This window comes from Opisthocomus hoazin, chromosome 19 (assembly GCF_030867145.1).
Source record: "Opisthocomus hoazin isolate bOpiHoa1 chromosome 19, bOpiHoa1.hap1, whole genome shotgun sequence".
Lineage (NCBI taxonomy): Eukaryota > Metazoa > Chordata > Aves > Opisthocomiformes > Opisthocomidae > Opisthocomus > Opisthocomus hoazin.
In genome coordinates, this window is record NC_134432.1 from 8,184,872 (window position 1) to 8,203,404 (window position 18,533).

The 18,533-nt window shown below is 48.8% G+C and overlaps 1 protein-coding gene across 12 annotated transcripts in view; it reads left to right on the forward strand.

The window, feature by feature from the left end:
* The window catches only part of CACNA1B (calcium voltage-gated channel subunit alpha1 B), a 311,364-nt gene that overhangs the window by 284,309 nt on the left and 8,522 nt on the right, over positions 1 to 18,533 (forward strand). For 11 of the 12 annotated variants that reach the window (XM_075439769.1, XM_075439758.1, XM_075439762.1 and 8 more), the window contains 8 exons: positions 4,345 to 4,453; positions 6,417 to 6,524; positions 7,792 to 7,904; positions 8,804 to 8,931; positions 9,854 to 9,992; positions 10,536 to 10,646; positions 14,840 to 15,047; positions 15,213 to 15,424. In XM_075439769.1, coding sequence (XP_075295884.1) covers positions 4,345 to 4,453; positions 6,417 to 6,524; positions 7,792 to 7,904; positions 8,804 to 8,931; positions 9,854 to 9,992; positions 10,536 to 10,646; positions 14,840 to 15,047; positions 15,213 to 15,424 — 1,128 coding nt within the window. The remainder of the gene's footprint in view (positions 1 to 4,344; positions 4,454 to 6,416; positions 6,525 to 7,791; positions 7,905 to 8,803; positions 8,932 to 9,853; positions 9,993 to 10,535; positions 10,647 to 14,839; positions 15,048 to 15,212; positions 15,425 to 18,533) is intronic. The other variant, XM_075439760.1, reaches the window with a different exon arrangement.

Here is an 18,533-nt window from a genome sequence, read left to right on the forward strand (position 1 = left end):
GGACGGCTGTGCCGATGTCTGCCTGACTCCTCGGCTCCTTGGGTGTCAATGGCAGTGCAGGGACATGGTGGGAGCACGTCTCTCCTAACTGCCTTCTCCCTTCCCTGCCACAGAGTGTGGTGGAAAAGCTATGCTGAATCAAAGGTGAATCAATTCCTTTCTCCCAACTGCTTCATCTTCAGCAGGATCTCTCCCAGAAATGGGGTATAACCATTTGAGCAACAAATTTTCTCAAACTGTGCTTCCAAGAAAGCACTTTTCACTGATACAGGGAGGGATCTGGGGTGGCTTGTAGTCAAAACCTGTTGGGCTTAGGTGCAGCAGGTTATAAGGCACTTCTATCCCATTTAATGGCTTTTTTTGGCTAAGAAATGGGTAGCTGCTCTGCCCTGCTATGTGCAACTTGCAACCCACCTTGCAATGCAGGTGCTCCTCAAATGGCTGCCTGCCCCAGGGGAGGATGGGGAGATGCATCCCAGTTTGCCCTCCTGATAGAGAGGAGAGGGAGACATCCCACCCAGGCTGGACCAAGCCTTCATTCTCCTGACATGACTGCTGGAGCCGGCCATCCCCAGCTAGGGGCTGTGGGAAGCTGCACCACGACCACACTCTCTGTTGGTTGATGATTTATCAGATTGGAAATTGCAATGACCTAAAGGTGTCGGCGTTGACCTATTTAACCAGTTTGCACATTGGGGTGATAAAAATGCTGTAAACCAGGCAGTGCAGAGGGCAGCGTGGGGAGGAGGGAAGGGTGGGAAGCAATGTGGTTTGGGGACTCTTTGGGGACTCTTCCAGGTGACTCTTTGCAGCACTCCCACCCAATGCTTGCATGTGAGTTTTGCTCAGCCACCCTTTCTGCAAGTGTGCGTTTGCAAGTGTGTATCTCCTTGGAAAATCTCTCTTTAAGTTCTTCGTCCCCAATTAAAATTGAGGAGGAAAGGCCTTCATACAGCATTGCTGCACGTAGCTGTGATGTGGCCTGTGTTCTGCATCCATGTGCCTTGGGACTTTGGTCTAGAAAGTCAGTTGGGGGCACCTGGGACATCTCAGTCCCAAAGTGGTTTTTGGCACTAGTTTTTGTGAGGCTAGAGCTCTCCTGGTGTGAATTATTTCTCATCTGCTTGTTCTTGACTTCCATGCATCTTCTTTCTCTCTCCATACTTCAATTCTCTCTCCCACTGAACTGGGATTCAGTGGGACTCTGTAAGTGGTAACTCTGGGCTCTTGTCAATATGATAATTTTGATGTAACTTTTTGTGCACTGAGGGCAGAAATCTGAATTAAAATCCTGTTTCATGTGACATAAGTGAACAGAAAAAAACTGTCATCGCATTGCCAGCATTTGATACTGTTTTTGAATTATAAAGGGAATAGAGTCTTGGCTTTGATTTCCCTACCTCTGAGGCTTGTCAGACATGTAAGATAACCTCTTGGCATGCTTTAAGAAAGCTCTTTGAGATTACAATGGTTTGTCTCAGACTTTAGGAGACAGGGTAGGTTGTTAGGTGGGTCTCTTGTCCCTGCAGCGTGCAATGAGATCCAAAGATGTGTAATAAGATGAATAAGGATGTCTTGTCTCCTCTGAATGTCAGCTCACTTCAGAAGCAGACGTTTTGCACTGGACCAGTTCCCCGTGCCCTGTCTTCCCTGAGGCGGGGGACATTTTCTCCTTGGCTGGCAGAAGGTACCAGGACTGCAGTCTGTCCTCTCTTATGGCACCAAAATGCCTAAGGCAGCTAGATTCATACCTCTGGGAAGCTGTGTGTCAGAGATTTCTCTAAGCAGAGAGGCTAACCCAGTGATGGAAAGGGTGACCAAGTCTTCGTTCGCCAGCCTGGGCATGGTTTTGGGTAGAGCATAGGAGTAGGAATCAGGGCTCACACTGAGCACTCTGCCCAGCTCTGCCTCTCGCCTTGCCTGCAACTCCATGCAGGTCCCTGCTCTCAGCTATGCTGTGTTTCCCTTCACCAGCACAATACTGCCCATAAGCAGCGGTGCTTCTACGGCATGGCTTTCTCAGGCCAGGCAGGAGGGTGAGCAGGCTTGCACAAGGCACCCCTGAGCCACCCGAGTCGTACCTGAAGTGAGGATTGCACCGGCAAAGCTGCGTCTCTGAAAAATGTTCACAGCCATTGGCAGTGCATACTGCTACAGCGTACAGAGGCGGGGTGGGATCTGGCCTCCTCTCTGCGCTCTCCGCCCTGGCAGCTTACTGCCTCGACGAGTCTGCAGCCCGCTGCTGACTGCGCTTACATTTCTGTAGCAGCGTGTTGGGCCGTTGTTAAACAAAGGGAAGGTTTCTGTACAGCAATAGGGATCAAAATAACAGCCTAAGCAGCTTTCAGACGTGGATGAAATTGCCTCCCGAGCAAGGGGCCCAGGCCAAGCTAACACTTGTTTTTTCAGGCTGCTGCGAGGCTCTGCTCGGGCAGATTAATGCCCAGTGACTCCTCAGGTTGCGCGTACCTTCAGAGAACGGAAACACGGAGCCTTGTCTGACATGGCTCTGGCCAAGGAAGTTTCTAAACAGCTTGTGAAAGCTGAGGAGCTGAGAAATCGTTAGGTGGTTAGGTTGCTGAAAGAGAAGAAATCCAGTGTTTAAATGTGTTGCTAAGGTTCTCAGCAAGGCTTGGAGAGTGCTTCTCCCCATCTGCATTTATGTGCTCTGCTGCCAGTGGTGTTTAGGGAGCCACAGCTTTCCGAAGCAATCTCAGGGACCTCATTGCCTACAAGAATGATGAATTTGCCTTATCAGAGGTGGTCCTGGCTGGTGATGGTGAAGGAGTTGCTATCTTGTCTGAAGATCTTGGAAGATACTGATCCTGAGGGACCATTCCATGGTTGGACTGAAAGAACATAGTTGGGGGAAATTATAGTCCTGTTCATGTTAATCCAGACTCTTCCCCTGTGGGTAAGGTCTGGATGGAGCTGTGTAGCTCATGGACTGGAAGGAAAGGAGGAGACCTTCAGAGCTCTTGGGATGCCCACAGGAGAAAAGGAGGTAAGAGACAGAACCCAAGTGTTTCCAGTACAAAGGATGTTGCACACCTTTACCTATTAGCAGCCAGTCCCCAAGTGCCCCAGAGTACTTGAGCCACACCGCAGGGCTCACCAGCCTTGTTTTCAAGTGTGCTTCAGGCTGTGTACAAAACACATCATCGCAGGACCACTCCAGAGACTGCACAGCTCCTGTGCCTCCTGTTGTCATTGTCACTGAAAGTGCCTTCCCCATATCCCACTCACTGGCAAGGCTACCTGCCCCGCTGCAAGAGGCACAGTCACTTTCTGGATGGACCTGCATTCTCGGATGGTAGACGTAAATCCTCCATCATCTTACTTGATTCAACGATGCCAGGTCCCATTTGTTGCTATCTCTCCTGTTGTAGAACCAGAAATAGGGTGCAGGCAGCTGGTGCAGAAGAGGTTGTCGGAGGTGGCTTCATGGTTTGTGTCTCCTGAGCATGCTTCTTTGGCAGGGGTGATGGGTACCAGCCACGTGTATGGAGGCTGCAGGCATAGTTGGAGACCGTCAGGAGCAGGTTACCAGGCTGTGAACTGGGACGAGAGCATTCAAACTGACTTCTTTTGGAGGAACTCACTACACTACTTGGGCCCCTCGCTACAAGAAGGACATTGAGTTGCTGGAGTGTGTCCAGAGAAGGGCAACAAGGCTGGTGAGGTGTCTTGAGAACAAGTCTTATGAGGAGCCACTGAGGGAGCTGGGGCTGCTTAGTCTGGACAAGAAGCTGAGGGGGGACCTTACTGCTCTCTACACCTACCTGAAAGGAGGTTGTAGTGAGGCAGGTGTTGGTCTCTTCTCCCAAGTAACCAGCGATAGGACGAGAGGCAATGGCCTCAAGTGTGTCAGGGGAGGTTTAGATTGGATATTAGGAAAAATTTCTTTACTGAAAGAGTGGTCAGGCATAGGAATAGGCTGCCCAGGGAGGTGGTTGAGTCACCATCCCTGGAGGTCTTTAAAAAAAGGTGTGGACGTGGCACTTCAGGATATGGTTTAGTAGGCATGGTATTGTTGGGTGGATGGTTGGACTTGATGATCTTCGAGGTCTTTTCCAACCTTAATGATTCTATGAACACTCTTTGTAGGACTGCAGTACAAATGCTGGCAAATCAATTGTTTAACCGCTAAAGCCACCGTTACAGCTCAGACCTGCTCCTGAAAAGCAGCTGACATCTATGTGGAGAAGATGTATTTTAGCTCAGTGCACAGAAAGTTAACACACCTTTGTAATCTGGCTATTTCTAAGGGCTCACAGAGGGGGCGGGAAGGGGGGGGGGAGGAATCCTGACCCACGCTCACAGCAGCTGCATTTCTCTCTCCAGCGCCTGGTGAGGATGAACATGCCGATCTCACCTGAAGATTTAACCGTCCACTTCACGTCCACACTGATGGCCTTGATCCGCACTGCCCTAGAAATTAAACTCGCCTCAGGTGAGAGGGAGGTGATGTCTGGCAGCACGCGTGGGCTCAAACCCCAACTTGTCTCTTGGCTTGGTGTCCTGCCAAAGCCACAGAAATTCTGCCCCAGCTAGAAATCCTATTTTCCTATTTCCTGCGTGCCCTCTGCCAGCGCCTGAGGACAAGGGAGCTTTGGGGACAGGCAACAGAGAGGGGTCCTGAGCATCACTCTGCCTTTGGGGTGGCCCCATCCTGGTGTCCCTCTTGATGAGGTGTGGAGAGCTTTGGCCATCCCAGTTTGGAGCTCTCAGAGGAGAAGCCCTGTGCATGTGCTCGTTGCTGTACAGCAGAAATGAGAGTTTCCATACCTCTGTTCTAAACTATTCCAGAGTGAGGGAAAAAAGAGCCCTTCCTCTCCAATTGCTGGCTGCTGGCAGCAAAGCAGTGACTCCAAGTGCCATGAACCGCACTTTGTCTTGAGATAAAATTTAATTATTTAAGTGTTTAATCAGGCATTTACTTGACTTCCCAATTAAATACTGCAATGTAATAAAATACACTGGCCTTTTCTTTGGGTCGTTACACTATTTAATCAGGCTGTCTGGGGTCAGAATCAAGGCATGACCAGTCAAAGCACTTTTATCCCTAATTTACAAGCTAACAGGAGGTAACAATGCTCTTATGAGCAAGGGGCAGGGCAGGGTTAGGATGTTGTGCTTTTCCTGAGTGGTTTTAGGCCAGCCGTGCAACCTCTCTGTATTAATTACCTCCCTCATATGTTGCTTAAACTTTGGTGCTTTGGGTAGGCACTGCTGGAAGTAGACAAAATTTTGAGGTCACTGGGACTCCCCTCGGGAGGACAGTGAGTACCAGATGCGCATTTCCACAGATGCATTTAGGACTGCCTGGGATTTTAGGGGTCAGCGCCTTATTTTAGTAATAGCCTCTAGATAAGGATACTTAGAGTTTGTATTATTTTAGGCTTCTGGTTACCTACCAGCAATGCTAATTTAAACAGCCTTTTTCAGTTGAAAAATCCTCCCCCCACTCTTTTTTCTGGCCACATACTGGAGGGGAACCAGAGAAGGGTGCTCATCTGATGGTGCTGGATTCTTTCTGAGGTTTCTATCTGCTGCGGGTTGTGAGTTTTTGACCTGTTTTGCTGTTATGTGCTTCGTTTGAATAGGTTTCATGTGCTACATCTAATTGAGTCTTTAGTGGGACTAACAGGCCCTTAATAAAACCTTCCTAATGAGTTTCCGTGCGGGAGTTCAAACCACCATGTAGCAGAGTACGCAGAGCTTCCTCCCATTACTTTTCTCTTAGAAAAATAATCTCTGTCATTCAGATGAACTACTTAATTGCCTGCTGTGTGGTGCATTCACTTGGGAGCTGGCCTGTTGGCTTACATATACTTTAATCACTCATCACTTGTGTATTGAGACCTCACTCTGGCCATTTGAATAATGCCGCTGTGTGTGGCTCTTTCTGTTTTACCTTGTGATATAGCTGCTGTTTGATGCTGCTGATATGGAACAGCGTGCTTATGTCTCGTTGCTAAAAACTTCAGGAAGAGTTGTTGGTGGAGAGGGTTTATAATCAATCATGGCATTGCTCGCAGTCCAGCACCTCAGACCATGTCCTTTGAATCGCACCTGGGAGGTGCTGCTGGTTTCTGCTGACACTATCAGGCACCCCAGGTCTGCAGTTAGGTAGAATAAGTCTGAGCTTAAGTTTAAGCCCCAGGTGACAGCAGAGGGTCAGCAGGTTGAAGCGATGGTGGTCCTGCTGAGTTCACACACTTTTGTCACGGAGGAGGTCGCCGATTCCCTTTGCAACAGCTGCCGCAGCTGGTGCTGGCACGGTGCTCTGAAGAAATCAGAGTGAGGGAAATGCCTTCTCCTGTGCTTGCTGTGCAACCAGTAGTATGCACTGAAAGGACAAGGATTTTCACTCTTCTTCCTGTGCCTTTTTCTCTCTCCCCCCCTTTCTGCAGGGGGTGTCAAACAGCACCAGTGCGATGCTGAGTTGAGAAAGGAGATCTCGCTGGTTTGGCCCAATCTGTCCCAGAAGACTCTGGATTTGCTGGTGCCCCCTCACAAACGTAAGTGGTTCATCAGCAAGCACCCAACCCATCCCAAGAAGCCCAGAGCAGGTTTCTCCCTCCTTGCCTGCCTTGTCCCTAGCCCCATCTAGGTGCACAGTCCATCTGGAGAATGCAGCAAAGAAACCAGGTGCAGGTCAGCTTCTAGGTATCCTCTCCGCAGGGTACGCAGCCCACATCTCCACGTCATGGTCACGTAGGGCGTAGGGAAGCTGAGCTTACATCTAGGCATGTATTTCAGTGTGCTACGTTAGATTTCCTGTACTTAAAATAAACCCAAAACCAAACATGCCAAGAAGGGACCAATGCCCTGTGTGGCCTCTTCTAGAGCTTTTTCATAGCTCCAGCCTGTGTCTTACAGGATGGGAGAGTGATTTTTCCCATCTGGGCTCCAGAAAACCGGGAGAAGAAAATTAAATTTTGCTGAGAACTTACAGAATTAAAAGTGAAGTATTTTGGGGCTAAAGGCCTCGGTGTTACCTGATGATGTCCTGGGTCAATGTGCTGAGAAAAATGGAAAGTTTGCCATTACCTTGCTTGGCCAAGACAGGGGTTCTGGATTCCTGATTAATGAGAAACAGTGCAGAGCAATAAAGGCATTGTTAATTAAGATAAATGAGGGAGCTGAGGAGGTGCAAATCAGTGGGTAGTGACTGCTTAAGTCTTTCCCTCCTCTCGTCTCTTAATGCCCACTTAACTGGTGTTTTAACACTTTGGTCTACAGTAAGCACTCAGCTGCCGCGTGGGGAAGGGCTGGTGGCATAGCGGTGAGGGTGAAAGCAGATATCTGGAAATATGAAATACTCTTTAAATGTGTGTTAGCCCATTATGCCCCAGTTGACTGTAATTCAAAGTAATAGGAATAAGGCTTCTTTGTTGATAAAAAGCTGGCTGTGGATCTGGTATTAATTTAGTAATTCTTCTGTCATTAATGCTTACAATGCCACAGAATTTTCCTGCCTGCTTTTTTTTTCTACAAGTTCTCTGTGAATGTTTGCCACAGAGAGCTAGAGACAGGGGCCATCCTCCTCAGATGTGAAAGGCCGCAACAGGCAAAGATCTGTTGTAACCTTTTCTTGGTCTTTTGTTCTTTCCCCCACTTTTCTGTTTCTGTTTTGCTCTGTTATTCTAATGCTGCCTTTTCTTTCTCCTTACTTTTCCTGCCCATTTGTTCTTATTTCTTGTGCTCTTTGATGACTTCTTCTCTTCTGATCCTTTCCCGTTCTTCACCTGAATGTCTCTGTTGCGTTTCACCAACCACTGACAGCGGATGAGATGACTGTGGGGAAGGTCTACGCAGCGCTGATGATATTTGACTTCTACAAGCAGAATAAGAACAGCAGGGAACAAGTCCACCAGCCTCCTGGAGGCCTGTGCCAGGTACTCAGCCAAAATGCATCCTTCTGCGTCCTTCCCCTTGGGCAGCCTCTTCTCCAATGCTGGGCATCTCTCATGAGAGTCACTGGCACATTTCATCCAGAAAGTCTGGATGCTTCTCCAGGTGGGATTTGAAAATGCTGTCTCAGAAGTTGAAACCTCTCCTGAAAGTGTCTCTCTCTCAAAAAACAAAAATTAAAAAAATTGTTGCAGATGCCTTTTCCAGTACATCTGGAAAGATCTTTTCCAAAAAATGTCAAGCAATTTGGCAGTCTAAGTCCTATTTTCAGAAGTGGCCTAGCGACTGGGGAACACCGAAAGATTTCTTTGAGACACCAAAGAATTATTGAAAGCTGATAACAGGTTGGCTCTAAAATGTTTAAGTTGCTTTTGAAAATGGGAATTATTCAAAATCATTTTGGCTTTAATATATTTCAGGATATTTACAATTTCTTGAAAATATTTCCACACAACTGGCTCGGTATTGAAACCCCAAAGATTTTCAATAGGACAAATACCTATTAATTTCAGGTTGATCATCCAGCTGATCTCCAGCATGGCTTACCTGTCTGTCTCGCAGATTGGAGGCTAGAGCAGGCCCAGTGTCACAACCGGACACATGAATTGCACAGCCCCTTCAGTCACGCCAGTGTATGAAATCCCTGCTGTGCTCTGGTGACTGGGGAAATACTTCATTAGAGGGAAGAGGGTCTGCAGCACAACTTTGAGGGCAACAGTTGTCCTTCAGAGCCTGTTACAGCTATGGGAAGGCTGGGGCTGCTTTCTGCTAGACTGATCCTTCAGCGTGACAAAGTGGACATTTTATTAACTAGAAAACGTACTGCAGTCCATCTTCTCCATACACAGCTTTGTCTCTGATAACCTGTCCTTGTGCTTCACAGCCCGGGCCGGTGTCTCTCTTCCACCCCTTGAAGGCCACTTTGGAGCAAACCCAACCCGCAGCATTCAACAACGCAAAGGCGTTCCTTCGACAGAAAAGTTCAGCCTCACTCAACAACGGGGGCGCGTTGTGAGTATCCTGTGACCTCCCCACCAAAGCTGTAACACGGAGAAGGGGCACGCTGGCCATCAACCCCGGCCGCTCCTGGTTCAGTTGCTCTGGAGATAGAGCACCACAGCTGGTGGCACAAAGACCATCAGCCCCTTCATGCCACGGCTGGGACAATTGCCCACCAGTGGCTACCAAAATGCTCTGCTTCCCACTGCTGCCTCAGGTGCAATTATCCATGTGGTGGTAGTACTGGGTTCTTGAGAGCTACATGTTTTCTTAATGGTCTTCTCTGAATCTTACTTGGAGAGCTTTCTGTTGGGGCGGGTTGTAAGTGTGAGTTTGCTTTCAGGAATTTGGGATCATTGCAAAACAACCAAACCCTGACCCACCAACCACTGCTGCAGTGAGTTCTTGGGAGTCAAAAGGTCCTTGGGAATAAAGTCAGCTCTCAAGATCATGGCACTTGGTAACAGCAAGAGCTTCTTGAGACTTTCCAGGACAGAATCTGGCTCTTTCTCTTTGGGCAAAATAATACCTTCACAAAGAGCTTACCAAACAGTTATAGTAACAGTGATCCCTAATCAATTCTCCATTTCCTGATCATCTTCAGGTGACTTTCCTCTGGGTCACAAGTGCTGTGGATTTTTAGTGATAGACATCTGAGGTTTAAGTGTCTGGAATAACCCTGATGGGGAAACCAACATCAGACTCAACAGTGAAACCCAAGGCCACCTGTATCACTGTATGTTCAGTGAAACTACTTTAGTATGTGTTTGACCCCAGGGTACCTTATAGCTTCAACAGCAACTGTGCCTATCCTGCAACTAGTTTCACGACTGAAACCTCAAAGGGTACCTGCATGGTTTGCCTCCATCACAATAAGGTCAGCAAAATCTCTTTGTAAATGACTAAATCTTTTTTTCTCTTTTCCTTCTGACAGGCCAGCCCCAGAGGGTGGAATCAAAGAGTCCAGTTCTTGGGGGACCCAACGCACCCAGGATGTGTTTTATGAAACGAGGACACCAGCTTTTGAACGAGGCCACTCGGAAGAAATCCCCATTGAACGGGTGAGCAAACAGGTGAAGACAGGGTGAAATGCAGTAGATTTTAGTACATACCAGGCTAGATACTTTCCTGAGAGCTGAAGAGGTTGTCTGTCCCTTGAGACAAGCGTTGTTCTCTCTCTTACAACCCGAAGTTTGCTTGAACGTAATGGAGAAAAACTAAATCTTATGTCTTCTACAGTGTGACAGCTGTCCATGTGGACACAATTCTCCTGGAATTATGTGTCTGCTGCAATAGCTAACTCAGAGTTATCTCTTCCTACTTGTCCCATTGTCCCAGTCCCATTGTCATTAGTGTACAAACTCAGAGGAGAGGTCTCACAGGTCAGAGCTGGGGCTCGTTGCCATGGCTGGTGGAAGAGCTTGGCCCACTCTTGTCCTTGTTGAGGACAACACTGTAGACAGAGTAACCTGGGCACCCCACAGCTCTTAACTTCCACTTTCTCCTCCCAGATTCTTTTCACAATTAAATCAAACTTAGCAGAAGCCTGATCAGATGATGACTTCAAAGCTGATGTTCACGTTCTTGCTACTGAAACTCTTTCTTGTTTCGATCAGGTGGTAGAAATGAGGGAAATCAGCCCCACACTTGCCAATGGAGAGCACCAACCAGGCCTGGAGAGCCAGGGGCGGGCAGCTTCCATGCCACGCCTGGCTGCTGAAACCCAGGTGAGCGAGGAGGCTTTACTGGTGGTGGGAGACTGAGAGTAGGTCAAGAACTTAGTATCTTCTCTCTGCTTGGTGTGTTGTTGGAAGTTACTGGCAGATATTTGTTTTGAAAGATGTATGCTGAACCTGGAGACAGGTAACTAGCCTCTGTGCTTGGGTGGCAGGTATTCATGTGTAGACACAGCTCTGTCACCAGTTTTACTCATGCCTGGTTGCAGCAGAAAGCAACCCAGAGAAATCCCTCTGTCTGGGTAGCTAACTGAGGACTGCCTACCCAACAGCGTCTATTCTGATAAACTGGGGACAATACTGTTTGCCAGCCTTATTCCTGGAAGGCCTGTGTTTCCCATTAGCAATTATGTGCCATCTATCCAGACAGACAGTCAAGGCATGCTCCTGTGCCCTAGCCAGAGAGAACGCTGGAGATGTGCTGTGACTCTGATGAATGTAGCAGGTACAGAAAAGACCAGGGAGCCTGTGTCTGGAAGGCTGTATTCAGGCACTAAGCATCCTCCCTGTTTTTTTCTCTTCCCACAGTATTTAGCATACAATAAATGTATTGTGACTTTGGTCAGTAAAATGTTGTTGAGGATTTCCTTGTTTAACTTCTTGTAAATAAATCTTGTCATTAGAGTTGACTTTTACAGCAACTTGTGGATGCTACTTTGTGTGTAGGATGTTGTCCCAGATGCTCTCCAGCCACCGTACTGCCTCCTGTGCATCAGAGCATCTTGCCACTCGTAGTCGCGTCGCTCTCATTCAAAGGCCCTCATTCCTACAGTTAGGAATAAGCAGCCAGTGGCTGTGGGCAGTTTCTGTTGCTCTCCATGAGAAGGAGAACGTGAAAGATATGCTGCACCCTGAAGCTAAAAGCCGGTGTATTGCATGCTCGGCCATAGCTCCAACAGATATAATCTTTTTGCTAACATACTCAGGCTGGCACAAGCTACGCTTCATCAGCTAGCAGATTTCCCAGCTGACTTCAGAAACCACAGTCTTTGTATGAGCTGGGATTCTCTGCATTATCAGGAACACTACTCAACACGCTTAATAAACAAAACAGACCCCAAAGCAAACCCACACTCCCTCTCTTCCCCCTTCCCAGAACAAAGTTGTCCTTTATTCTAGACCACAAGCAACATCTTTCCTTCCAAGGCAACGCAGCTGGCAGCAGCAATGCCAGCGGCACGAGCCGAGCCTTGGGAAGCTCCTCTCTGTTGCAGTCAGATGTTTGCAGAAGTGAGTATCTCGCAGAAGCGCGGTACGTGTTCCCCAGGGCACAGCTTCCCCACGTGGAAGCTGTCTAATCCCGTCAGTAATCAGGCCCATAATATCTGAGCAGATCTACCCTCGTTTAATAATACAATGTTTTGGTGGTTGTAGCTACAGCTGAATAACTGATATACTTTCTGTGTGTGTCTTCCCCCTTCATGCCCCCCATCCTCCCTCTCCTGTGCTGCTTCTGCTCCCTCCAAACTTTGGATTCTTTATAACTCTTATTTGCATTGTTTCTGGATGTCTCCCTTTCTGTTTGCCTGTCATTCCTCTGTCTTTTTATGTTCCACTTTTTAAAAAAAAAACCCTACCTATGCTTTCAATCTCACCTCCTCCTTCCCTCTTCACTGTCCTCCTCCCCCATCACCTCCCCTCCCTTGTCATCATCGTGTCCACTGCACATCTGCCGTGATGTCTGACAATGGCTGTACTGTGGGGCTGCTTCAAATAATGTCTCTCATCTTGTCCGAATTGTTTGCAGAGGAGCAAAGCACGGTCACCTGGGAGTTACCTGGCAGTATGTAGTTTGCACTAAGTTGTATCCTATTAAATTCATATTAAGAAATAATTAACCTTCCTTAACCTTTTACTTTTTCCCCTTCTCATTTGGAGTCCAATGCTGCACCGACGCAGCCGCTATCTCTTTCCACTTTGCTGCAGTTCCCTTGACCCACAATTGCACGCCGCACGCTGTAATCGCAGGGATTTTTTGTTGGTTTGTTTGCTTGTTTATTTGTTTTTGTATGCCTTGTTGCACAGGAATTTAGGAAGTGAAAACAGTCGGGTTTGTAATGAAGAAGCAATTAGTGACTCTCTGGAGGGTTACGGTGTAGTCTCCCGAGGCTTGTGGGGAGCCTGTGCGTGCCCCGTTAGCGTAACGAGAGCATTGTCAGGATTCATAGAAAGGGTGTTCATTGCTTTGCCACTTCCCATTAGTGTCAGTGGGGTCTTCAGTCCCTGGAATAAGCAAAGAATCAGGTCCAAAATCCAAAGAGAAATGTTTATTTCTTACTGATTGGCAGCCTTTTTGTTGGGAAATTTCTGTCACCTTCTTTCTGGTAGCTCCTATATGGATTTTGGAAATCTGGATAAGTGTTTTTAGTGGCGCAAGTATTTTCACTCTTTTGCCCATATCTGTAAAATCCTGAATCTGACTGTCCAGTTTGTGGACCTCTCTGCCCTCCTCCATCTTCAAACTCAACAGTAAGCAAGGAGGAAAAACAGGCAGCTCCTCCGCAGAATTTCTTGCCCATAGAAAATGCACACAGTAAGAGACGCAGGAGGAGACAAATGCAGCACAACACGGTCCTGTTAACGGCACTGGTGCAGACCCCGGGTATGCAGCGGTGCCGCGGGCTGTGCTGTGCTCCCCAGCCCAGCAGGCTCTTCCTTGTGCCTCTGACAAACCTCCCAGCTCTGGCACTCTGCCTTCTCCAGTGGGAAGCACAAAAATTTGGGTAACCTAGCAAGAGAGAGAGCACCAAACACAAGTTCAGCTCCAACTGCACCTTTGCACACAAGACAAGCTGCCCATGATGGCTGCTTGGGAGGGAGAGCGGTTCATTCCTCTCAAAATAACGAGCAGAGCTGCGAAACAACTGGCTTTGCAGTGTGTAAAGATCACAGGGCAGCAGAGTTCTGAATTTCAGGATAAGCAAACAAAATAGCACAGACAGTAAAATAATGCAGGGCTCTGTGGAAAGGTTACAGTGAACAAAGTAAATGTTCTGCGAGAACTGTCGTGGGAGGCACATATTGGATTGTGAATTCAAACAAGCGGAAGAGCGGAGGGACCAGAGGATGCCCTGAGCTCCCTCCCCATCAGGCTGGACCTCTGTGCTCTTAGGTCCTTCCTCTGTCACGCGGCTTTGATGCAGGGATAGACCCAGGGAAGCCTCCAGAGGATGGGTGAGGCCCTGCCTCCACCACAGAGCCAGCTGGAGGCCAGCAGAGTGGAAGAGAAGGACATGTGGGAATTGTCCTCCTTTCCTGAGCTTTATACCTGGTGAGTGGGCAGCAGGGAAGGGAAAGGCTGTGAGAATCGCTGTCCTGCAGTCCGCTTGTCTCAGTTTCTGCAGAGCTTCTTTGTAAAGGTTTGAACCTAAAGGGAAGGGAGCAGAGTCTGGAGCTGCCACTGCCACAGGGACGGGGTCCAGCGATGCCTGTAGGAGGCTGTGTCACTGCACTCAGTGTCTGGATGTTTGGCCACAAATGATTTGAAAACAGCAACAGGAAACCCAGGTAGTCATTTCTGGAGATGTCCTGGTAGAACTGCAGGGCATACATGCTATGCTGCTTATCCCAGTCACGAGGGCTTCGAGGGATGATGGTGGGACTAGAGAGGTTTAAGCGTTTGACAGGAGTTGTCTTGCAGGGACATAAAAGTAATTTCTTGATGGCTTGCCTGTACCTTACTCACTTATTCCTGATTTTTCTCCCTCTTCATGTGATGCCCAGCAACGCTTTCATGCTTTCCTCTTTGGAGTTGCTTTGGGATGACCACATGCCCTGAAGCAGCTTTGGGTGAAACTAGCCTTGGAGAATTATCTTTGTGAGATGCTTGGCTACTGTGCTGCCCTGTGCCCCTGCTAATCTACTGCTGACTCCTGTGAGGCTGTGTTTGGTGTGAGGTGCTGCATATCGCCCTGCGACCGTGGTATCTGTGGATTGGCACACTGCTAAAAGTAAAGCCCATTTCAGCAAACGGAGATCACATTTGCTCCTCAAATTTAGCACTCAATCTACCATTCCACAAGTCCTTCTGCCCATTCCAATTATATCCAATTAACCATTTTACTCCTTCCCCTCCTCACCCCCGTCTCTCACTGTAAATCCCTCCCCATGCTGGGAACCAAGCAGCTGATCACGGTGCGGTGCCTGCCCTCACGCTGCTCCATGTCCCTCCGTCTGCCTTGCAGCCCATCCCGGACACGAGCCCCATGAAGCGCTCGGTCTCCACGCTGACCCCGCAGCGCCCTCACGCCATGCACCTCTATGAGTACTCCCTGGAGCGCATGCCGCCAGAGCAAGGGCATCACCACCACCACCACCGCTGCCACCGGCGGAAAGAGAAGAAGCAGAAGTCCTTGGACAGGTCCCCCCATCAGCTGGCCGACGGAGAAGCTGGTAAGTGCTTTGCAAGCAAGGATTTGTGCCTCGTCCTCCTCCCTTCAGGATGCACAGCGGTCATCTGATGTGATTTGGGGTCCCATCTGTGTGGAAGGACCTCCCTGCCCCACACTTGGGAGTTCCTCCCGTGTTGGTGACCGCCAACCAATGTTCTTCTTTCAGTGGCCCAGTCTGGTGAGTCTTCTTCCAAGGACAAGAAGCAGGAACGTGGCCGGTCCCAGGAGAGGAAGCAGCACTCTTCCTCCTCCTCTGAAAAGCAGCGTTTCTACTCCTGTGACCGCTACGGCAGCCGAGACCGTTCTCAGCCCAAGTCTGCCGATCAGAGCAGGCCCACCTCACCCAATGGAGGGCCGGAGCAAGGTCCACACAGACAGGTGAGGAGATGCAGGGTGGGAAAAGAATCCTAAGGTCTTCCAGGGATGTGCAGACCTTCCCCATGTTTTGTTTAAAATAAAGGAGACGGAACAGGAAAGGCTGGGCAGTAGGAGGTAAAGCGTTTGATGTCCTGCTTGGTCCTTCACATCCAAGACAGAGACGGAAATGCTGCTTGATAGCTCTTTAGTAGCCATCTACAGAATAAGTGACTCAGGGCATCTCGCAGAGACCCCACTGCCAAAGGACACCCTTGCTCATGGTTTCAGCGGAGCAGCTTGGGAGACCTGAGAACTGGCAGCTCTTGATGCTGATGGAGAAAGTGTGACTTAGCCCAAGGCAGGCTGGTAGCATGGCGTGGGACCTGGGCAACTGAGCTTGAACCGTTCCCCTGCCAGCTGTGTTCATCCAGCACCTCCTGCTGCCCCGTGCTGCAAACATTTGGTGATTGCCAAAGAAATCCTTGCCACCCCAGTACAAGCCAGTGTAAAACAGAGTAGGTACTCCAGACAGCTGGAGCTGTGATTTCAGCAGCGTTTGCTCACGTTAGCAGGGTTTTCCAACTGCTGCTGCGTAGGCTTCAGAGCTGTCCCACGTTTTCATGTGATCTCTAAAACTGAGGAAAAAGTCTTTTTTTCCCTAGTGTCAACTGAATCTGCAAACATTCTCTGGGAGGAGAAATCACGGTCAGGGAGAGGGGAAAAGTAGGAGGAGGCAGGCCCTGGGTGGAACGGAAGACAGCTCAGCCCCGAGGCAGCATGATCCCTGCCAACATTGCCAAGTAATGCACAGCTGCTGTGCCGGGAGGGGGGCTCTGGCCACTCTCTAAAATCTCCCTAAGTTTGCAGCCGGCCGTCTCTTTGCAGCCTGGCCGGCCGGGAGTCACAGGAGGGGTGAGCGATGCCGTCAGCCCCCGCACAGCATCAGCTCCTGCGGAGCGGGGGGAAATCCTGCGCTCAGCACCAGTTAGAGCCCAGGGGAAGGATTTAAACGAAGAGGCTCTGTAGTGTCCCACTAGCTGCAAAATGAAGCAGCTTTTTGTCTCCTTACCCTGTCCCGTGCCTTTCTCTCTCACTGCGCAGTCCTTAGCAGCAGCCGGGCTGCAGCATCGGAGGCTGTGGGCTGCAGTCCGTGCTCGGGGGCTGCAGCCCTGCAGCTCTGGAGGCACCCAGGGCATGGGACACGCTTTGCACAGCCGTTCTCAGCTGGGAGCAGCAGCCCAACAGGTCTTTTCCATCTCCACGTGCTGCAGTCTGGCCTTCATCTGGTTTTTCAGATGAGTTTTTCTTTTAATTTCTTAATTTCTCCCTTTGCTTTGAGAGGCAGAGAGATGACACTGATTATTAGCATGATGTCTCTCCTTTCTCGTATGCTCATCTTACCAGAACTTTAAATATCACGTATAGTTTAATTTAAAAAATCTTCCCTTAGTTAATAAACAATCAAAATTAGAGCATAAGCTGCCTTGTACAAACCTGTTCCTCCAGTTCCAGTGAAGTCTGTATTGTCCCCTACTTCCCATGTGGGTTTAATAAGGCAGGGCAGAGAAAGCTTGATGTTTCAGTGTCCATGTATTTTATCCACTCACGTTATCTACTTTGAGTGGAGCTGCTAATACATCTCTCGGCTGTACTGAAAAAAAAAAAAAAAAAAAAAGAGAGATTAAAAAGATAGCCAAAGCAGCATATAATATCTGCCCCAATGATCCCATTCCCTGCATTATTTTGACTCGATAACAAGGTGCTTGTAAACTCGCAGGTGTTTTCTTTGTTAGTCGGTCCCTCTCCTCAGGAGACACAGCTTTTCCCAGGAACCCTGGCTCAGCGCCTTTCACCAAGTCTCTGGAGGCCCCTGCATGTACCAAAACGAGTCGCTGCCTTGAGCTTCACCTTGCCAACAAGGTGGCTTTGTTCCAGCTAGAGCCAAGCCAAAAATCAGGGCAGTTTTGGTTCAAAGAGCAGTTCTTTGGAGTTTTTTTTATAATGCAAAAAAAGGAGACAAGAAAACCAAGCCCCTAACATTTCCTTTTGGGCCAACTCCCAGCGCTTTCTCTGACTCACGCAGAAATGTTACGCATCATCTGTGAACTATCTCACTGTTTCCTTTTCAGTGCAGGTGAATTGTTATATATAAGTCCCATTTCACGGTGAATCTGGGAAAATAATTTTTCAAATCAGCTGAAACTTCATGGAATTTCAAAATGTTTCACTAGGAAGGAGCTTGTTAGGCCTTTTGAAAAAAAGACCTCATAATTGTTTTATAATCAAGACCATTTCCTGAACTGGTCCTGGATTAAAGAAGTTTGAAAACCTCGCAAAAACATTTTTAGGCAGGTTTAATACTTACCAAAACAATTTAGTCTGCTTTCTTTTTTAAGTTTTGTAATTTTGAGTTGCTAAGCCTCGGGCCCTTGGGAAAAGCTGGGCATCTTCCCCTGGATGCTGGCACATCGCAGGTCACTGGGTGGTGGCCACCATCTCCCCGGTCACCACAGGAAGGCAGCTTGGCCGGAGGGCAGGGATGGGGATGTCGGTCTGTAGTGCAGGGAAGCCAGAGAAGGGACAGGGTGTAAAAGACCAGAGAGAAAGGCGAGGACTCGGTTTCCAGGCTGCGAAAGACGCGAGTCGTTGGCCCAGCAGCACGAGCAGCCAATGCTCTACCTGTCCCCAGTGCTTGCAGAGAGCCAGGGCAGCAGTGAGTGACACCCGGGCTGCTCCGCACCCCCAGATAACACGGCTTTGGCCTCTTCTTCTGGCAGACGTGGCACTACTCCAGGCAACGGCGGCTAAAATAGCCGCTACATCCAGGTGCTGGGCTGATAACCTCCAGCACTGCCTGGCTTGCCCTCGAAGCTGTGCTGGAAAACCCAGGCAGAGCAGAAAAAGCATCGATTGACAGCCCGAGAAACAACAGCCTGATGTTTTTATAGGAAGGAAAAGCCGTGCTCTGAGAATTAAAGGTCTGGCCTTAAAATGTTAGGTCACGAAAAGCTGAGGCATTTTTAAAATGTGCTCACAGGGCTATTCACGTACTGCCCTGGGAGAATGTAAACAGAAATGCCAAATCAAGGGCCCGTTCCTCTCACTCCTGGCATTTTTTTAACTTACTGTA